The 22,448-nt window shown below is 31.6% G+C and overlaps 2 protein-coding genes across 2 annotated transcripts; both read right to left on the bottom strand.

Annotated features, from left to right (window-relative positions):
• Positions 1-827: 827 nt before the first annotated feature.
• LOC108462938 (protein ALP1-like) lies at positions 828-4,742 on the bottom strand. The gene is made up of 3 exons (XM_017762854.2): positions 4,497-4,742; positions 4,066-4,246; positions 828-2,025 (listed from the first exon to the last, which is right to left on the bottom strand). Exons 2-3 carry the CDS (start codon positions 4,190-4,192, stop codon positions 980-982), a joined length of 1,173 nt encoding a protein of 390 aa, XP_017618343.1. The 5' UTR covers positions 4,193-4,246; positions 4,497-4,742; the 3' UTR covers positions 828-979.
• Positions 4,743-16,804: 12,062 nt separating this feature from the next.
• On the bottom strand, positions 16,805-19,005 carry LOC108463090 (protein SOSEKI 5). The gene is made up of 5 exons (XM_017763033.2): positions 18,899-19,005; positions 18,579-18,821; positions 18,214-18,283; positions 17,379-18,101; positions 16,805-17,031 (listed from the first exon to the last, which is right to left on the bottom strand). Exons 2-5 carry the CDS (start codon positions 18,811-18,813, stop codon positions 16,947-16,949), a joined length of 1,113 nt encoding a protein of 370 aa, XP_017618522.1. The 5' UTR covers positions 18,814-18,821; positions 18,899-19,005; the 3' UTR covers positions 16,805-16,946.
• Between the last annotated feature and the right edge of the window lie 3,443 nt (positions 19,006-22,448).

Raw genomic sequence — 22,448 nt, 5'->3', positions numbered from 1 at the left:
ATAGTCCCTGTACTTTTTGAAAATTAATAACTTGGTCACTGTATTTTAGAGTTATCCATGGGCTGGGCTAGATCCTGAAGTCTGGGCCCTGTCCTGTCTCACAGTATTAAATTATTTTATTTTACTTTTATATAAAAAATTAAAAATATAATATATCAAAAATATTAAAAACATTAAAATAAATGTTTCTTAACAAATTGAAAATAATTTTAAAAATTTTTATACTTAAATAACACTAAAATAAATATAATTTAACAAACAAATGCCTCTACAATAAAATAAGAGTTATAAAATATCCAAACAATAATAATATTATAGTGAAAACCGAAATGACAACAAAACAATGAAAAAACAACAGCAAAACAACAATTTTTTTTTTTTTTGCAAATTTGGGCAGGGCTTGAGCCGAAAAACCTTATCCAAGGTCTAACTATTTTCTAAATGGGTCTTATTTCTTTTTATCTAAGTTTATTTTTTGGATTTATATTTTGCCTAAACCCTTTTAATTTTTGGGCGGGCCAAGTGACCCAACCCATGGATAAGTCTATTATTTCCAGGAATTTAGTTCTCCACTTTTTTAGATTTCAAAATTTAGATAATATTAAAAAGAAAATGGTGAAATTGTTCCTTCAGGTTTACTTGCTCAAATGGGATTAAATTACACAACGATTTATTAATTTCAGTTTTTGTAGGTGGGGTATATGTACCCTCACAATGAACAAGGTGGCTGTATACTCAAAATCCATTGTTTTTGGATTTTATGAACTATGGAAACTATCTAATTTCCTCCCATACTATCACAATCATCACTTATGATTTGAGGAGCCTTGTATTAAAAAAAAAAATGCAATGATACTGTTAGCTTTTACAATGTTAAATTAAACATAAAGTAAGCCATCTTCAATGAAATGTTTGTCTATGTTTGTGAAAGACCATATTTAAACATCTTTGTATCAGGAATCAGAAATGGGGGTAACAATTATTGTGGTGATTTCCCTGACAAGTAGAGAGAAAGTTTATCTCTCATGTGTACACCTTTGATGTCAACAGACCCACAAACCCGTTGGCGGTAACCAGAATCATGGTCATGAGACAATGGCATTTCGTCCTGCACATCGTCTTCCAAGTCGATAACGATGTTATGAAGCAAGCAGCAAACCAGGATGATCCTTGGCAACTTATGTTTGTCAGGTCTCCACATTACCCCTTGGATGATCTTCCACATTTCCTTCAACCTAGCCAATGCCCTGTGTGCTACTAGCCAGGTTGCCGAATGCCTTTTATTGAACTCAGCTCTTAACTCGGGTAGTTCTTTCCCCTCGTATGGTATTATGAGATAGGGTAGTAGAGGATAGCCTACATCTCCGATTATGTATTCCCTTATTTCGGATCCTTCAGGGAGCATAAAATTTTTCCCATTCAATCTCTCCCCTTTATCACACAGTTCATAGAAATTCGAACTCTGAAAAACCAACCACTCATCGATTTTACCTGGCCAGCCCGTGACTATGTCCCTGAATCTCATTTCAGCGTCCACGATTGCCTGCAAGACCATGCTGTGATTCTTCTCGTGATCAAGCCATACTTTACTTGCAGGGTCCGATGAAGGCAAACACATCATAACGTGAGTAGTGTCAATCACACCACAGCAATTGGGAAGACCTTGAATCTTTTCGAATTTGGATTTTATTTCCATCATTTCTTCTTCAGTCGAAGGCCATCGCAGGTGGTGAAGACCCCTTTCTTCCATGGCCTCCACAAACCGCCATGTCAGTTGTGAGACGGTTGAGTGGTGCAGCCCAAACAGGTCACCAACTATCACCAGCGATTCACCAGAGCTTAGCCTCCTTAAAGCTACAGCCACTTGATCTTCGAAAGACACAGGTTTACCATTTGAAAATGTAAAACTTCCTGACTTAGCCATCATATCTTCCTTCACAAGTGAACATATATAGTTGAAGGTTCTTCTGGAAATTTTGAAAACAGATTTGAACTTATCCGGACCCTTAGATGGCGATTGAGGACCTACAGAGAGAGAAAGTCAAAAAGACGAAAGCAGCATCTGCATATACGAAACATAAAAGTTGGTGTAGATGATCTGTTGAATATGAAAACATTGCGCATAAAGCTGAAACATGACATCTTCTGTCGAATCTGGTCTCCTATTACTTATCATCACAAAGATGATTAACATTTTGTTGAGAGAGAAAAAGGAAGATAAGTTACTGAATATGAAGTGGTCCTCGTCATTTTGTTCTGATGGATACAAGAAAACAATGATCATGGAAAAAGGGCATTGAACATGATTTAGTTCCTATACTATGTTCGAATTCCATAACAAACTCTTCAGGTAGGTTAGGGAGTACATAATAACCTAATTTACGATTACTTTGCCAAGCAAAGGTTACTTTCTCCTGACCCGACATATGTTTTTGGTTCTTAATCTTTCATAACCAACAAACACTATAGATTGTTGACAACACTAGTCAATTTATAATGGCAATTGTTAACTGTAGCTAAAACTAAATGTTACGAGAAGATATCATTATACACACAGCTTGAACATCAGAGAAACAAGTTTCAACCTATGAAACATCCTGCTTGAAACATAATTAACCAATGCTAACATGAACTGGACGGTGCATTAAGTTTTGACAAAATACGAGTAGAAGGCAGCAGTGAAGAGACAACCAAAGAAAGCAAAACAGATATAAGGAAGAAGAAGAATAACGATAGCAGGAAGCAGTAGTCCATTCCTTGGATTAGCAACTAATTATCCATCCTCTAGCTATGAGACAACATTTTACATGAACTAATTCAACATCATATATATATATGTTTGTAGAGGAGTATGTATGTCCAAATCATATGCTCACAACAGCAGTACTTGCTCTTAGTGCCTTCTGCAGATTTTTTATGGTTTTAGCACTAAAATTCTTTCATTAACAAGTGACATTTTTGTCAGATCATATTAAGCCTTAGTTTTGAGCTGTCAAAACAAGGCATTGTTGGTTTGAACTCCACAACCGAGAATTTGAATCAAGACACATGAAGGGAATATAGTTCCTGCATATAACCTGAAGAATCACTAATTTGATTTTACTTTATCAGTTAACTTTTCATGTTCATGAGATACGAGATTTGCGGCCTTCTCAGCATTTCCAATCAAAATATGATGATTGAAGAAATAGGAACTACATATATGTGAAGGATATGTGAAGGACAATGTTTTCATGAAAAGGAAACACTACTCGAACTGTTAATGGCATGTTTCTGGCAGAACAAAAACAATAGTCCAAGAGACCTACTGCACAACAGAGTTAGCACATACAAACTAAGGAAAATCAACTTACAAACTAATACTCGAGTTATCTACAATTACTTCCAAAAACTTATCTAGAGCAAGCCAACAGGCAGCCCCTTTTATTTCCAACTCCATTTCTCACTACCAAAGTCCCCCTTTAATTGTAAACTTAAGCCTTGCACCTCGACCTCAAATGTGAGTTAAGAATCCGTTTTTCAATTGCATTAGCTAGTTGAAGCAACTTAAGTATTCTGAGATTCAAATAGTTATCATATTCAAACTGGCAAGCAGAGCAACAGCATTGTCAAAACATAAAACCTTATCCTCTTTCCCATTTAATAACATATATTATATAAGGAAAAAAAAAAGTGTTAGGTGAAAAGAACCATTTGAAAGTCAGATTAGGGATCCTGCTTTTATGTTCCCAGATGCATTTTCTTTGTATCAACAATAGAACTCGAATACAATGTAAATCGGAAAGCCAGTTAAAAATTCCAAAATAGAACTCAACCCAACGAACCGAATATGCAATTAAATAACTTGAATATCATATAAATGGCAAAGCCATTAAAAAACTTGCAAAATTAAATTCATCCCCCGAACTGAATATCAATCAACTGCTAACAAAAAAGTTCAAACATCTTCTATGCCATGAATGATCAACTAGAGCAACAGTTCAAAAAAAAATGATAAAAAGTTAAAAACAGGAGGAAAAAAAAGTCAAGAAATTCAGAAAGAGTTTGATACAGTAAAAAGCATACCATTCATCTTCCTGGAAAGCTCATCCCACCAATCAATAGACCTTTCCTTCTCTGAAGAAGCAAAAGCATTTTGTTCAGGCTTCTTCTCTATCTTCCTTCTTTTCTTTAACCCTCTCGCAGGACCCATCAGCCCTCCAAATAGATACCCAATTGAATCCAAAAAAAAAAAAAAACCCAATAACTTCAAAAAATAAAAAACCAAAGAATTTATAATCACTGTATTAGAATTTATCAAAAACACCAAAACCCATTAATCATTCAACCATAACATTGATCATAACCACAAGACGAAGGGATAAAAAGAAGAACATGCAATACGTATATATCAAAGAAAGAGAGTAGCTTTGTGCATGCAAAAAAAACTGAAACTTTTGATGAAATAGGACGGGAAAAATAAAAAGAGAAGCTAAGTATAGTTTGTTCATGTTTACCTGATGAGAAATCTGCAGGCAAGTAAATAGCTTTCGAAGTATTTGATTTAAGACAATGTGGCAACCGAAACAATAGATATGGCACTGGAATTTAGTATATATAATATATGGAATTTAGTGTATATATGTTAACTACTAGTAAAACATGCTAAGAAGAAAAGAGGTTTTTGTGATTAGCTTTTCGAGAGGTGCCCTCCAAATCGAGAGAAAAAAAATTTATGTAAATAATTATATATTACATTGGATGATGAACGAAGTGGGAGGCGAATTTGTAATAAGAATGACTGAAATGCCATCTGGATTATCTTGGTCGTCAGAAACTAAAGGTAGTCTTTTTGTGGTTAGTTTGGTCAACATATTTTAATGTTATTATTCCAAGCAAACTAACCTAGTTTGTGTTTAAAGTAGCTAAATTATGTTAATTTCATCTTTAAAATTGAATTTGGGTTAAAATATGTTTTTAATTCATGTAGTTTTCATATAATTAGAATTTAGTTTTTTATTTAAAAATATAAGTTCAATTGTTAATATTGTTGAAATTCTTTGGTTGAATTCAAGTTCATTTTAACCTCAATTTTTAGTTACATGTCTATCATGTGATTTTTTTTAATTTTAAAATGTTACACTAACAAATTTAATAAAAATTAACAATATTAACAACTGGACTTAAAGTTTGAAGTTTGAAAAGTAAAGGAATTAAATTCTTAAAAATAAAAATATAATGACAAAATTCTAAATTTATAAAAAGTACATAGATTATAGCATATTTTAACTTTAAATGAGAATGTTTGCCTTCTTACATTTTCAATTTTAATTAATGTATTTTGAGTTAATTTAAAACCAATTCAATTAATAAAAGATTAATTTAAAAAAAACTTAACAACTATTTTATCTTTTTATATTTTTAAATAATATATTATATTGAATAACTTAAACCACTCTTAAAAATACCTCTAAAAATTAGCTCATTACAATCTACTTTCTTATTTTTTAAAAATAATATAATTTTGCACCCTTAAATTTTAATTTTTGAATTTGATAATTAAATGTATTTTGGTCATTAAATTTGAAAATTATAAAGTTCAATAACGTGACACTTTGAGATTGTGCCACATTATCACTTCAAAATTAAAAAAAAAATTATATAAATTTTCAGGTAATGATGTAGTATAATATTAGAGTGTCACATATTATATTCAAATAACTCGACCAATGATTGAATTGATCTAACCATTGGTTCCCAGTTCAATTGATTCAACTACTAGACCAAAAATAATTAAAAAATTAATTAAAATTCATGAAAAATTATTAAATCGATTCAACAACTAACTTTTGTCGTAATTTTCAATTTTATTGGTTTCGTGCAGTTTTCAATATAATTGGCTTAACACTTTTGTTTGGACTAGTCCGACCGACTATTCAAGTCATGTTCCAAGAACACTAGTCACATCACCAAATCTTAATGGTATCCAAATTTAGGGACCCAAATAGATTTAGTTCCAAGTTTAGGCACCAAAGTGGACCTAGTTGCCAAGTTTAGGGGCTAAAAATTGTATTATCCTTTAAAAATACTATTACTTCTTAAAAACTACCATTAATTTCTTCTTAAAAAATGCAATTAATTTTAAAAAATATATATATTTACATTTTTATTAATTAGGAATTGTAAGAAATTTGTCTAATTATAGTTTCAGTCTCTTTTATTATGCTAAAATTTGAGATTTAATTTTGTTAATCAATGGAGTGAACAAAAGGAAGAAGATGATGGTTTGGTAAAGAAGAAAGGAATGGAGGTTGGGAGGAAGTCTCAATTATCTCGAGAGAGAAAGAGATTTGGTAGGTTATCTTTGTGAGTCTGTAAGCTATTTGCACGACTCTTTTATAGTAGAGAACAAATTTGGCTTTGTGTCCTAAGATTGTTGATGTGGAAGTTTGATTTGATACCCTTGGTAGTGACTTTGATGTAATGTCTTAGGATGAGGCATGATTTTCACATGGTCTTTATTCAGCCTTAATGTTAACAAAAATGCATAGTTCTCTTGGTTGAGGTTCACAAACTAACCACCATAAGTGTGAAAGTGCATAGTTCGCCAAGTTGAGGTTCGTGAACTAAACATTGGTAAGTTGTAAGATCCGTTATACAGGGCATAACAATTGCCCCCCAGGTGAGTGAAGGCTATAAAGTGACCTTTACGAGCCTGGTGAGGAATTCGCAGCATAGGTGTGCATGATGCAAGCGTCTTGAAGTTCATGATAAAGTGTTATACATTGTATAGGTGATCTCATTTTAAGTCTGAATATATATTTTTTAAATTTGTAATTTGAATTTTAAATAATTGAAACTTTTAAATTGATTAAGTTTATGGCGAAAGAAATAATTTTCATATGCACGTTCATGTGAGTTTATTGATGAAAACGTGCAGTGTTTTACGATGTGTTGGTTGGATTCCCAATGAAATCGTCGTTATCTTTAATATTTAGGTACACATGTCGTGTATTGATTGGAAAAGCTTTTTTATGTATGGGTAATGGCGGGCACATGTGCGCATAATAACTTGCCTAGAAAGTTTCATAGCAGTCGAAGGGTTTTACCTTGTTTATAAATAAGGATAAGTTTTTTAGCCTTATTACCATATGTTTTCTAAATATTTGGATTTCTACAATTCCTTTCTCATTTGTATTCTTGGTGCAATTTAGTTTAGTAGGTTTCAATTACTTTAATTTTCTTATATTATTTTTTTTTATTTTCCTTTCATTGTTAGCAAAACATAGCCCCCAATTTGCTTATTATTCCTATTGAAAGTAAGGAATTTGAGTGTTCGATATCTATAAAGGAGATGTGGAAATTTTTAGAATGTAGGAAAATTACATGTTTTAATAATTTTAGATGCAGATTCAATATTTTGAAGGGAAATCATTGATTGAGTGATATGAACAATCATAAGAGAGAAAATCGTTGGTTTCTTATTCCCTTATATGTTTTTGTAGCAAGGTTTCATCTGCCTTTGCATTCTTTTTTTCTTTTTTTGTAGAATTGTTGAATTCATGTGGAGTTGCTCCTAGGTAATTAATGGGTTCCTCTATTGGATCTGGTGCCCTAAGTGTAATATTTTCGTCTATGTACACTTGCAACTTTTTCAAACAAATTGATTAATAAAATTCATGGATTACATTAATATACTTTATATAATTGTGCTCATGTGGCTTTTGCATGCAAAGTAAAATAAAAGAAAATATTGACTCATTGTTTGTCTACTATTTAAACTAATACTAAGCGGTATTACGTGATCAGATCGTAATATGAAAAACAACTTATATTAGTAGACGAACCTAAACATGTCCTTAGTCTAATTGGAAATGAGCAAACCGATTGAAAGACTAATATGTCGTATATCAAGTCCAATTGAAGAGATTTCTTGACTTGGGCATCGGAGCAGATGACTCTCAGAAGATAGAAACGTAGATGTGACCGGTAGTAAGTCGGATTGGACCTAAGAAGAATAGATTCTAGATTCTTTTCTGAATTTACTCACTTGTAACATTCATATTATGGCATACCTTAATATTGAGTGGATGATGAACTATGTATGCGTGACTCGTATACTTTGATGTAAGTAAAATCATGAGTTTAAATAGATAAGGAAATGAAATCTGGTGCATTGTGTATAAGACTTTTGCAGTATATAGCATAATTCACAATAATGGAATTCATTGCCCAACTAATGAGTAAATGATATACTCTCATCGACATTACATGACATATGAAAAGCAAACGTGACCATGAGTCGTTTGTCTTTGTGATAAATGAATTAATTACTATTTGACAGTAATTAAATTTTCATGAAAGAAGATATAATGGTTACCATGAGATAAAATATGATCATATTGGGTGAACGGATTTATCCCAAAGAGGTTAAGGATATCCTATAATGGTAACACACTGATAATAAGGTCATTGGATGAGAATAGACTAAGTAGCTTTCGTAATGGTGTGTAATTAGGTAGAGCTTAGTCATGATCCTGTAGTATGATTTTGTGACTAAATAAGTTTATAATTAATAGGCAAAAAACTGGAACTTAATTATAAATTATTTGAACCCTAATTACTTATGTCCAATTGATTCCTCCGCTAAATCGTTGAAACTAGAAATGAATTGCATGTAAATCAAATGAACAAGATTTAATAGAAATGATGAATTTAGAGAAATGGTTCACATTTGCATATGAATGCATTTTCTCACTGAGTATTGAAATGACTTGATAATTAATTTAAGGTTTTTGAATTATTATTTAATTATAATTAAATAATTGAAGTTCAAAAATAGAAATAAATTAATTAGTTATCATGAATTTGTTGAATGTAAAAATTAAATGTTTTTCCTTATAGATTTTTTTACGGTAAATTCATCATAACTTTAATAGAACTAAAATTGAGTTGAGAAAATTATTTAATTGTGAAATTAATTTATTTAATTTAACTAATTAAATTAATGAAGTAAATAATATTTATTTTGGGAATAAAAAAATATTGGGTTGGATTAAAGTGTTGAGTCAAAAGTTTAAGAAGTAAATATAATTGGACCTAATACATAAAAGAACCAATTCCTTTCATTTTACATATGATGAGTGACAACCCTAGTGTTTTTATTTAGGGTGTGTCGCTACCACTACTTCTAGTTAGACTAGAAAAGTGTTTTTCTATTAAATAAATATTATTTTTGTTATATTTATTCAGTCATGATTCTCTTATCTCTCCTATAAATAGATGACCTTGGTAGAGCTATTAACAAATAAGTTTCATATATTGTTATTCTACTAGAAAGTAGTGAATTTATATTCTTAGAATAAATTTTATTTTCTAGGAATAATATTATTTTTTGGTTTTTATTGAGAGAATTAATTTCTTACTGAAAGTAATAAATAGTTTTTGACTATATGTTTGGTTCTTATTGTTCAAGCTTATACTCAACGCAATTCGAGGTTTGAGGATAATAGAGAAGGTTGTTTGGTTGAAAGTCGACAACATTTTAGATCCGTCTCGCACAAAACATATGTACTATTCAGCAGAATGTTTATGACTATAAATATCATAAAACAACTTGAATTTGAAAATTTTTAAACTTCTACTATAACAATAAATTGTTTTCATAACTGAATTTTTCCAACAAGTAGTTCCTCCTAGATCTACCCAGGTGGGATAATGAAGAGTATTATAAATCCTTATTCTTGCTATTTTTTTTGGCAAGAGTTTGAAGGATCAACCATCTTCTTTCATCCTGATGAAGCGACTAGGAAAATGTCTGAATGGTTTCCACTGAAATAGATTGAGGGTCCACCTATAATGTACTCTATGGATTTATGGAAAACCATTAACAAAATGGAGTATGAGAAGAACTTTGCGCACCAGCAATTGGGTAGATCTTTAAAGCATCAAGAAGTTCAATTGCAAAACTTAAATATGAAGAAGGAAGTTTTGAAGAAACAGGTTATTGAAGCTACCTCAAGGTAAGCTGTTTTGAAGGAAAAGGTTAAACCTCTTGAGGAATTAAATGTAAAATTAAAAGTGGAGGTTACGAAGCTAGATGCAGAAAATGATGACTCGAAGAAGGAGAAAATTGAGTGCTAATCTTGCATGCAAGAGATATCTTCAAAGCATGCGAATGAGATTGCTTCATTGAAGAGATTTCACTATTGAGAAGTGGCTCAATTGAAGGGTCAACAAAAGAATCATTTTTTAAGCCTAATATTTTTGTTCACGCTTCTTCAACTTTGAAACAATTTTTTGTGCTTAATTGGATAATTTGATCTTCAATAACTCTAATCACAATCAAATACACCGTTTTTTTGCAAGGGGAAAACAAAGGGCAACCATGGTCAAGCTTCTGTAAAGCCTTGCCTTCAGGCTACATTAGGTTATAATTTATAAGTTTTTAGTCAGGATCTGGAGCTCCTTACAGTGAGACCTAATCTTTTTCCAAGTTCATTGGAGGCCTATTCGTATTAAAACATAGGTTTTTCCCAAAAGACTTATTGATATGTCGATAGACTATGCCAATTTCAATATTTATAGATTCGATTTCAAATATTACTAATTCAGATAACATTCTTGTAAAAACGTCGAGGGTACTTGCTTGGTAAATTGAAATTGTGGGTAAAATGGTGCTTGGAATAGTGGCCACAATTTCAACCACGAAACAAAACATGCGAAAACAATAAATAGAATATTGAGATTATTTACGTAGTTTGACCTCAATCTACGTCTGTGGATCCTTACCTAGAGCAATGATCCACTATCTTTCTCACAATACAACCAATGATTTAAATCCTAACACTGGTCTAATACTCACCAATTTAGTGACCTCACTGTTGTACAAAGACTAGATCACACTCCCAATAAACTTTTCCCTTGAAAGCTTTATGTAACATCCTGAATTAGGGCCTAGTCGGAACAATGGTTTCGAGACCACAAATCCAAGATAGTAATAACTATTTTATGATTATTATAAGGTCTATAATATGTCTCTATGCTTGTGTGAAAATTTCATGAGGAAATTTTATGTGAAAAGTGCTTAATTAGACTTTAAGGACTAAATCGAATAATTGTAAAACTTGTGTTCTAGAAGCAATTTGCATGAAATTGAAAGAGTAATTTTACCAAGTCCTAAAAATTTGGACAAAAATAGGCTTAGAAAGGTAAAATTTGAAAGAATGGTAAAAATGGCATTTTGGTCATTTAGGGGTAAAATGAATTAAAAGACAAAAATTAAAAGCCAAATGTGTCCATCTTCCTCCCATGGCCGTGTGAATCAAGGGGGGATCCATGGCTAGGGTTTATCAAGCTTCCAAGCTTAATAGTAAGTGATCCCGAGCCTCGTTTTTAACGTTCTATGCATTTTTGAAATCCCGGTAACATGCTCTACTCATTTCTACCATTATTTTGAGCTAGGGTTTATGTTTAAAAATTTACCCATGTATTACATGCTAGTATTTTGATGTTTAATGGTAGAATATGAAAGATTGGAGTGTATTTAACACTTTTTATTAAATGATTTTTCATGAAAAAGACTAAAAAGGACTAAATTAAAAAATGTGTAAAATAGGTAACTAAAAATCTATTTTAATGAGAAATGTGAGCTTCCATAAGCTTGAATATGGTTCGGCTAGGCTTGGGTAATCAAGAAATTGAACACATTTCATTTTACGAGCCTAGAGACTAAATTGCAAATATGTGAAAGTTTAGGGGCAAAATTAAAAATTTTTCAAAATATGATTTTTTGGTCAATTTGAATAATATGAGTCCTAAATAGGCTATATTTGAAATGATAGATAAAGAAAATCAAGATTCAGTCTTAAATCGGGAAAATACAAGTTTTGGACTAAAATGGTAATTTTGTCATTTTCGTATTCGAGGTAAGTTCGCTTGATTTAATGAGCATATTATTTATGTTATTATTGTTATACATGAAATATATTATTATTGTTATACATGAAATATATCTTGCTATGATTGTATTGAATTTGATGTTAATGGAAATTTGATGGAAATTGACATTTTAAATGAAATGAATAAGTTTGTATGAAAACTAGGTGATATGTTATTTTTATTGTATGAATTACTACTCAAATAAACATTAAAATGTGTATTCATGCATGAATTATAATGTTGATAGACATTGTGAAATAATACATGGGAAAGGTTGTACTAATGAAAAGATGATAAAGTGTCCCGGTTGAATAAAAAGGGATATCCGATAGATATATCATTTCTTACATGGTATGAGATCTTGCATGTGTTGCAGTAAATGATTTAGCCCGGACGAGTAATCCATAGATCTCAGTATAGAAAAGATCTAGCCCGGACGGGCGTTCCTTGAATAATCGAGCCTCCTGAAGAATATGTGTGCATTATAGATTTAGCCCGGACGGGTAATCCGATTGAGGATTGAATTTAGCCTGGACTGGCAATTCAGATCCAAGCTTATGAGAACAATTTTCATTGAAAGGGATTTAGCCTGGATTGGTAATCCCGACATTGGTCTATGAATTTATTCTACGGGGGATTTAGCCTGAACTGGTAATCCTACCGTAAGATGTAAGATTCGCGGGAGTGCGTATTGAGATGATCACTTGTATGAATTGATGGTAAATGGGTTATCCATCGAGATCTCCGAGAAATTTTACGGGATTAACATGAGAAATAGAAATGGAAATACTTGAAATGATAAACTCATCTATGCTTAGATGATACTAGTATGATGTATATGATTGTCATGTTTGGATGAGTGGTTGTGCTAAAAGATAACACAGGTACGTACTTGAAACCTATGAACATGTGTTTGACACATGAAATGAAATGGACTTGTGGTAAGAATGCAAATAGATGAATGATACATATGAGACTAATATTTTTATGGCAATCTTATGATGAACATCATTTTGTTGCTCTAAAACTGTTTGGACAACAGCAATAGTCCGACTTTGAAAATCCACCAAAAATTGTGTAAGTCGAATTAAATGATGAATTAAATATGAAATGAAAGTTTATTGAGTCTAGTTTCACATAGAAGAAACGATATAAGCAAAAGAATTTAATATTATGATATGTTCGAATTCTTGTGAGACAGAGTCAGAATGAGTTTGGAATCCCCTATTCTGACTTGGGAAAATCACTATAAATTGTACAAAAATAATAATGGGTTATAATTCAAAAGACTAAGTAAACATAAACATATGGGAACATCATCCAAATCCCGTACTAAGAGATAATTAAGTTTTAGTAAAGAGAGGTCGGAACTATTAGATAGCGAAATAGGGGAGACTTTAAAGAATAAACTGTACTTATTGGCTAGACAAAAAATTCTGAAAATTTTATGATAAAAATACATGTGAGTCTAGTTTCTGGGAAAATTAACGGATCTTAATTTGGAGTTTCGTAGCTCTAGATATAAATGATTTAGTGACTATGACTCAAGAAAATAGCTTAACTGGATTTTAATAAATAGAGAAAAATTGAAATAACATATTAATTCCTTACTTATTATTTTCATGCGAGCTTGCTAAGCGTAAAGCTTACTCCCTCCTTTCCATTTCTTTTAGTGTTGTCAGGTCAGCTCGGGGTTGGAGAACGTCGAAGGCAACATCACACTACCAAGCTATCACCTTGGGATATTGATACATAGGTTGAGAAGTTTCAAGTGAGTGGCATGTATAGGAATTAGTTTTTATGACATGTGTTCTATGATTTGCCCAAATGTATTGGCTTATATTGATTTATTTGTATATGGCAATAGGGTATAGCTCATATTGAGTATGGTTTGTAAATCTATCTATCCATGCTATGTTATAATGTTTGTGATGAAATGATGTGAGCATGATGGTTGGCCATGCATGATTGGTGTTGTGACATGCATGTGTGATGAATGCTTCATGACCATTCGAAGTGGTTCATGACCATGGTTAATGTATAATAGGGCAAGTAAGATAATAATGCCTTGAACGTGAATGCTGGATGTATAAGTTGATAATCATGGTATAAGAGAATAAGTGGTAAAGTATTTGACTTGGTCAAATAAATGAGATTTGGTATGCCTAGAATCGGTATAATGTGAGGATATTTAAAACGTGTATGATGCATTGAAAATGTCATGTTGTATCTTAATAAAGAGTGTTTTAATCATTAAAATGTTGCTATGAATTGTGATTATGACGTGTATATAGATGTAAGGGATTGTGGGTAACATGAAGGCTTGGAAAATAACCTAAGTGTAGGCCACACTGGCTGAGACATGGCTGTGTGTCTTATCTGTGTGAGGGACATGGCTTGGTGACACAGGCGTGTGACTTGGCCGTGCGGTTCAAATTGTGTGCTAACATCATAAACAGTGAGTTACACGACCTAAGGACACGGGCGTGTTGATGACACACGAGTGTGCCCTTGTGTCCACACGGGCGTGCCCTTGAGTCCACACGGGCGTGTGACCCTATTTTATGAGAAAAATTTCTAAGTTTTCCCAGAAATTTCCAAATTTCTCGGTTTAGTCCCAGACCGTTTTAAATGTATGTTATGGTCCTCGTAGACCCATAATAGGGACACTATGAATATATTTGATTGGTTTTAATTTGGAATGAAATTTTATGGCTCGGATTGCATGATCGTTTGCGTTTAAGCCCGGTAATGCCTCGTATCCTGTCCCAGCGTTGGACTCGGGTAAGGGGTGTTACACTTTATGTTGCAACTCAAGAGATTCTTTTGATTGCTTGCAAAAATAATGCACACCATGTGCTTTACTTGAATAAATTTGTGCTTTATTAAACTCTCATAGTATCAATTTGCCCTTAACCCAGACAAAACTTTAATTTATATAATACTTGAGTTTTGTTTACATAAGAATTACAATCTAATTACTTCTTTATAAAGAAAGTTAAAATCAACATACGATTTAATCCAATGCCTTCAAAGATAGAAAGTGACTTTACTTGTTTCGTACATAACCAGTCTTTATTTGTAAGAAATCAATCTTCAAGTATTCAATTTCTACTCAATTGGTCTTCATGTTTTAGACTTTACTCGTCTAATATTGTCAAAAATAAATAGCCCAAAGCTTTTGTTCTAAAATCTACCAACTCTTGAAACAATGCCTAAAAATGTGGTCATTGTTTTAGTCATAGAAGCAACCACAAAAATAACTTTACCTCTAAATGTGTCAACAATTCGGATTCAAATTTAATGTGGATAATAAATAGACTCAGATTTTAAAATAGGTTTGAAGATTCAAATTCAAATATTAAAATTTTTTATAAATATTCAATCTGTTGCAATCCTACTAATATCAGCACAACCATTGTTGAAGTGTACTAAATTATTTATTATTTTTTCTTCATCATTTAGTACAAGTTCTCAATAAATAGATTTAGAATTTTTTGGTAAAGAATTAAAAATGTTTCCATTTCTATTAATCGAGCTCGCATTGTAATGGCAAATGATTTCCATTGACATCAGAACTCGAATTCAGTCTCTAGACTGTTAGTGTATGAGGATAAAAATAAACTTATGAGAAATTAAGGAAAGCTTCAAGGTGTATATTAAAGTCACTTCCTTTAAGGTTCTATTTGCCCCCACTTATATTATGGTATGCAAAAAAGTTACTGGGAAATGAATCTCGAGGATAAAATGAAGCCAAATGATTATCTACATTTTGCATTGTTGGAAATAGTCCACTAAGTGAAGTATTGCAAGGATATCAATTTTTATAAAGAATTTTTGCAGTAATTCTTTATAGAACAATATAAGAATATGAAAGATGGTGGGAAAATAGAAAGAAAATTTGTTTCTATATTTTTTTGGGTTTGTCATACAAATGAAATTTCTCTCCTATTTATAGGAGGTCTCATGTCTCTTCATAGAGACATAATTACTCAAATGGATAATCATATCTTTAGTAATAAACATAATTATTCAATAGATATGTACTTGAAAAATATCTATTAAATAATCATGACTTTTTGTTGACAATCAAGTGATATAACTTTTGGTCGATTGAGTCTTAGCTCAATTGGCATGAACATTGTTGCCAATGCAGGAGGAGGCGAGTTTGAGTACGCTGAAGCGCATTATCCTCCTATTTATAGGTTGGGAAGGGGTTATGAGTAACTTTAGGTATTATGTCAAAAAGAGTAGATATGATCAGAGATATAATTCATCACTATAAATAGTGACAAAATTTGGTTAATAACTTTTGGATATTTATAACTTTTCATTTGCAACTATTAAAACATTATATATATTGAAAATGTTTCATTGTAGACATCTCTAACCTAGTTGATCTAGCCCAATTTGCAATATCAAAAGCTAAAGCTTTTAGGTTCCTAAAAATGGAAAGTTCAAGATCTGCCAAATGGTTGCAAAATTTTGCAAAGGTTTTGGAACTTTCGTGGTGTACGTTCTTCAAGTTTCCTATCTTCAGTCCTCATAGGCAGACCAGCCACGAAGAATACTAAGTTTCCGGCAATGGAGGCAGTGACCAAAGCAAATGATATTACCGAAGATGACAGAAATTGAAATTTCATATCTCGGATTAGTTTCAGATTGGATCAATTATGGGCTTTTTAATTTGGATTTAAAATTTGAGATTTTTAGATTGGATTATTACAAACTCAGATTAGTTTAAGTTTGAATCATTCATTTTTCAATTCAGATTTTTTCAATTCGAATTGTATCATTTTTAGATCAACTTTGAGTTCAAGTCCATTTAGAGGGGTTAGAATTGTTGTCATTTTCTAAGCATATCAAATCCGATTAAACTATCAGATCAGAGTCAAAAGTAATAGATATCTTCATTGTCATTCACTTCTCTGTTTTGCTACAAAGCCACAGATCTACTACAATTCGCATAGCTAGAAGTTTCCAGATATCTATGCTAATCATGATGATTTTGTTGTATATTGCTTCCACTATTTGTATTCATGTTTGCCTTGTTTCTTCGTTGAGCCAGCTTTGGCCTTCGTCTCCCTTTCTGCCAACTGCAACCCCGAGCTCCTGTTCATACAAGAAAATGTTCCCAAAATGAATCAAGCAAAAGCAGAGCTACTATGCCCTTAAGTAACATCTTGAATTAAAGTTCCAGTTTACTTCAAAACAGAATTTATATATATATATATATATAATTTGGTTCAATGCAGGATATAAATGCAATATTACTACTATTTATTGGATAAGTTTGGTGTGGATTTGATGAAACCCAACTACAAGATTTTAATACTAAGAGTACATATGGATTATTAATGTGGACGGCCAGCATTTAATATGATATCCGTTTGAGAAAAATTAAAAATTTCAAATAAAAGTATTGAGTAATTAAAAGTAGTTCATAGTTCAGCGGTCACCTTTTCAAATCAGGAGCTCCTTCTCTCTTGGTCTCACTCAAGCTCCCACTGAAATGCTCTTTCCCCATTTGGTTACGATTCCCTGCTCCCCGTGGCAGCCTCGATTGGTAGTGCCCAGTCAATGAAAACCCTTGATCCCTCTCCGATTCGCCCCCAAATTCCTTGATCGAGACCGAACCGCATGATATCAACTGCATCAAAACGGCCGACGCTTTCATTCTCCCGCTCCGATTCAAATTGTCTTCTTTACCATCACCCTCGCACAAACTCCGCAGTGCATCGGCTTTCATCAACGATTCCAATGTCTCCGAGCTCGAATCCGATGGCCGTGGCGGCGAAATATCTTCCCTTCTCAGCTCCGTACTTTGGTTCTGCTCCAATTCTTGACTTTGTAGCCTTTCAATTTTCGATTCTTTAACCACCGGTTTTCTCCTCTTGTCATCGGTCTGAGTCGACGCGTCGACAGCGAGTTTTCCAGGCGAGTCGGAGCTTGAATCAGCCGTGAAAATTTTGTGCTCAGGGAGATCAATAGAACTCCGAGACGGATCCCTCTGCCGTCTGATTGGCTGAAAATCATGATCTTTCCCTAACTTTTCAGACTCGAGTAGATTAATCGAGTGGTCGAGAATCTCCGATCCTTTGAGGACGTATTCTTGGCCGTGAGATGGGTAAATGAAATCGTCCTCCGCTAAGTCATGCCAAACGAAGCCGTTTTTGTAACTCCTATATTTTTATTTGAAAAATTCAATACTGAAAATATTAACTATAAACATTAATATCGGACGGCGCAGGGTAAAGTAATCTGAGGGCGGTTGGAAATAAATGAGAGTGTTACCGTTTGGAGGACCAAGAGTATAGACTAGCCATGCCTTTGCCTCGTAGGAGGTTTAGCCGTTTGATTACATCTGGAGAAAAAAATCAATATATAGTCAAATTGCATTTGCAGTGAAAATTTGGTAATTTTCTAAGCATCCAAACAGAGTCAAGAAAAGTAAGGTTTTGAAATTTAAACTTAATTCTTTTGTGTATGCTTTTTTAATGCATTTGGTCTTTACGAGAAAGCTGAAAGTTTAGTTATTGTCAGCTGGAGTTGGGTAAATACATATGGCAGAAGGTAGTTCTTGGAACATGATAAAGTAATTAAAATACTCTTGGAAGGCAAACAGAGAATGAATAGAATAGTAGGTTAGTTCTGAGTACCTTTTAGATAAAGTCCAGCGTTAGAAGAGAGAGGAACTTGCATGAAATGAGGGTGTTGAAGTTGACCATTCCTAGATAAGTAGTAAACAACAGCAACTTTTCTTACAACAAGGGTGTTGAGAGGCTTGGGTTCAACCCAGACCTTGTTTCTTTCGGGGCTTATTTCTACTGTCTCTTTCCACTTCCTTGAAACGACCCCAGACTCTATCATCCTCCCCCTGGAACTCACCGCCATTGCACTTTCTGAGAGGAAAAGAGACATTACAAAGGGGGAGAATATAGTGGAACATAAATAAAAAGGAAGAGGAGGGAGATTTTACCTGAAGGAGAGGGGAGGGAGTTAATAGAGAAGCAAATCAAGCAATGGCAAGATTTGGGTTTTATAGGCAAAGGGAAAGAGAGAGAGAGAGAGAGAGATGCGAAATAATGCAATAGAGAAAAGGAAGAAACACGTGTGGCGAAAAGTTGTGATATTTTATTGGTTAAAATTTTAAAGCTCAGAATTTAATTCACTGCAAAATCTTATAGAAATAGTAGAAAAGAAGTTGTTGAAACTCAAATTTACTACCAAATATTAAAATGTAAGTTGAAATGGAGTGAGGCTTGAGAATGTTTGTAGTTATACCAAAAAAAGGAATTCAAAAATGGGAAAGCGGCAGACAAACAGGTAGGAAACAGGGAATAAAGGGGTGAGCAGATGTAGTTCTTCCGGTAGCATCAAAAGTCAATTTCTTTTTCTAATGCAAATTGCAAAGTCAACCGGTGCCGTTCTTCCACCCTTTATATTCAATTGTTCTGAACTAATATAAATTATTAACTTTTATCATATAAATGTCAAATTATAGTCCATGATAAATTTCGACAAAATATGAGTAAAAGGCAGAAGTGAAGAGACAAGCAAAGAAAGCTAAACAGACGAAAGGAAGAAGAAGAAGAAGAACGACAGCAGGAAGCAGTAGTCCGTTACTTGAACTAATTCAACATCGTTTGTGGAGGAGTCTGTATGTCCAAATTATATGCTCACAACAGCAGTATTTGCTCTTAGTGCCTTCTGCAGATTTTTCATGGTTTTAGCACTAAATTTCTTTCATTAACAAGTGACATTTTTGTCTGAACATATTAAGCCTTAGTTTTAAGCTGTCAAAACAAGGCATTGTCGGTTTGAACTCCACAACCCAGAACATGAATCAAGAAACATGAAGGGAATACAGTTCCTGCGTATAACCTGATGAATTACTAATTTGATTTTACTTTATCAGTAACTTTTCATGTTCATGAGATACGAGATTCGCGGCCTTCTCGGCATTTCCGGTCAAAATATGATGATAGAAGAAATAGGAACTACATATATATATGTGAAGGACAATGTTTTCATGAAAGGAAACACTACTCGAACCGAACCGTTAATGGCATGTTTCCGGCAGAACAAAAACAATAGTCCAAGAGACATCTCGACCAAAAAAACAATATTTCAAAAATTTTATATAAATTTTCAGGTTATAAACAATGTTTTAATAATTAGATTAACGATTATACTATTGGTAAAATTCAATTTAAATATATAAACTATATTTTAAATATTTTAAAATATAACTATTACAAATTTAAATATATAATTTATATATTTGAAATAAATTTCATTAGGAAAATAATTTTATATCCAATATAAATATTATATAAAATGCATTATATTATAAATAAAGATTAAAAATATCATTGGACTTAAAATACACTTGAAACTAGAAAAAATAATTTTATGTCGCTTTAGCTTTGTTTATAGCTCCAAAAGCACTTTAGAAAAATAAAATTAATTTCTCATTACTTTTGAAAAGTTTGGATCAAATATAATGTACATTTTAGACATAATGTTGCTAAGTAAAAATATGCATTTAAATAATGTTTAAATTTGTTAATATTATGATATTTTAATAAAAATATAAAAATAATTTAACAACTCATTATTAATATTTTAATATATGAAATATAAATTTAAATATTTTAAGTAATTAATATTAATTATTTGTAAAATTTAATTTGAATATATAATCTATATTTTAATTATTATTAAAAATAACCATTATAAATCTAAATATATAATTTTATATATTTGAAATAAATTCTAATAGAAAAGTAATTATATACTTAATATAACTATTACATAAAATATATTAGAGTATAAATAGTGGTTAAAGATGTAATTTTGGGTGTTTTCGAAAAGCAAAAGTTTGTTTTGGAGTTCAAAAGTGCTTTTCAAAATTATCCGTTTAGCATTGTTTAGTTTATTTTTATGTTAAAATTTGAGATTTAATTTCTATACTTTAATTTGATATAATTTAGTTTTTCTATTTTATAATATTATTAATAGGTTTGAGTTGATAATACAATTAATTGTTGTTGTGAAAGTGATAACATGCATTTTATTCTTATTCAATAACACGACCAGGCATGTAAAATATATTCAATCATGTTCAAGCAATAATAAATTACATATCAATAAAATATTTATGATTGCTTCTTAAAATAAAATAGTTTCATTTTATCATTTTAATGGCAACAATTAATGATGTTATCAATTTGGAACTATTTTATTAAATTAAAGTAAAAAGATTAAATTTTAAATTTTAGTATGTTAAGAGGACTAAGATCATAATTAGACCAAAGAAATCAAATGAAGGTTTCAAAATAATTTATGGTAACACCAATAATCTTTTGTATTTTTTTCCTGCAATTTAGTGCCGACTTTTAACGATGCTTGCTTGATTTGATTTAATTTAATATATGGATTTTAAATTTTGTTAAATTTATTTATATTTATGAATAATTTACTTAAGATCAGTTCACTCATATTATTTTTTATTTTAAAATATTTTATATTATTTTTAATTTAATATATAATAAATTTATATTTTTCATTTGTTAAAATTTTATATATAATCAACTTAACAAATTTTAATATTTACATTATAATATTGTAGATTATTATTTAATTTTTATGTGATATAAATTATATAATATAATATATTACAAATTTAAAATTAAATAAAACTTGAGCTTTAAAAGTTTGAATTTGAACCCAACCCATATTTTATTTTTTGTTCAAACTTTTTTGACTTTCGAATAAATTTTCGTGATTGATTGAATAACCAGATCCACTCTAATCATAATCAATCACACCATTGTTTTGGTTTTTAACATGAAAGCAAAGGGCAGCCATGGTCAAGCTTCTGTTAGGCCTGCCTTTGGACAACATTAGGGTATAATTTATAAGTTTTTAGTTGGGACCTAGAGTTCTTTACTGTGAGACTTTAATCTTTTTCCAAGTTCATTGGAAGCCCATCCGTATCAAAATATAGGTTTGTCCCAAGAGACTTATATATAGGAAGGCAATAAAAGTGTCGATTTCAATATTTATATATTTGGTTTCAAATATTATAAATTCAGATAGTTTCGATTTTAAACTTAATACAGATAATAAATAGAGTCGAATTTTAAATTAAATTTTAAATTTTAAATTTAAATATTAAAAATTACAAATATTCAATCCGGTATAATCCTATTGATATTAGCTAAATGAACTTTGAAGTGTACTAAACTATTTATTGTTTTCTTCAACATTCACTACAAGTTTCCATAATTAGATTTAGACTTTTCTTGTAAAAATGTTTTTTTTCTTATTAAAAGTTTTGTCATTTCTCCCAGATGCTAACTCTTGGCATGGTCTCGTAGTTATTATATTGATGCAGGTGATCTCTTGGGTCCTATTTGCCCATAATACGTTTCTGTTGGTAGCTTGAAGGAATTTGGGACTTGCTTGGGCGACCCATGTGGTCAACAAGTCATTTGCATATTGAGCTAATGAATCCTCTCCTA

Source organism: Gossypium arboreum, chromosome 1 (assembly GCF_025698485.1).
Source record: "Gossypium arboreum isolate Shixiya-1 chromosome 1, ASM2569848v2, whole genome shotgun sequence".
Lineage (NCBI taxonomy): Eukaryota > Viridiplantae > Streptophyta > Magnoliopsida > Malvales > Malvaceae > Gossypium > Gossypium arboreum.
This window is presented reverse-complemented; position numbering and strand designations above follow the sequence as displayed.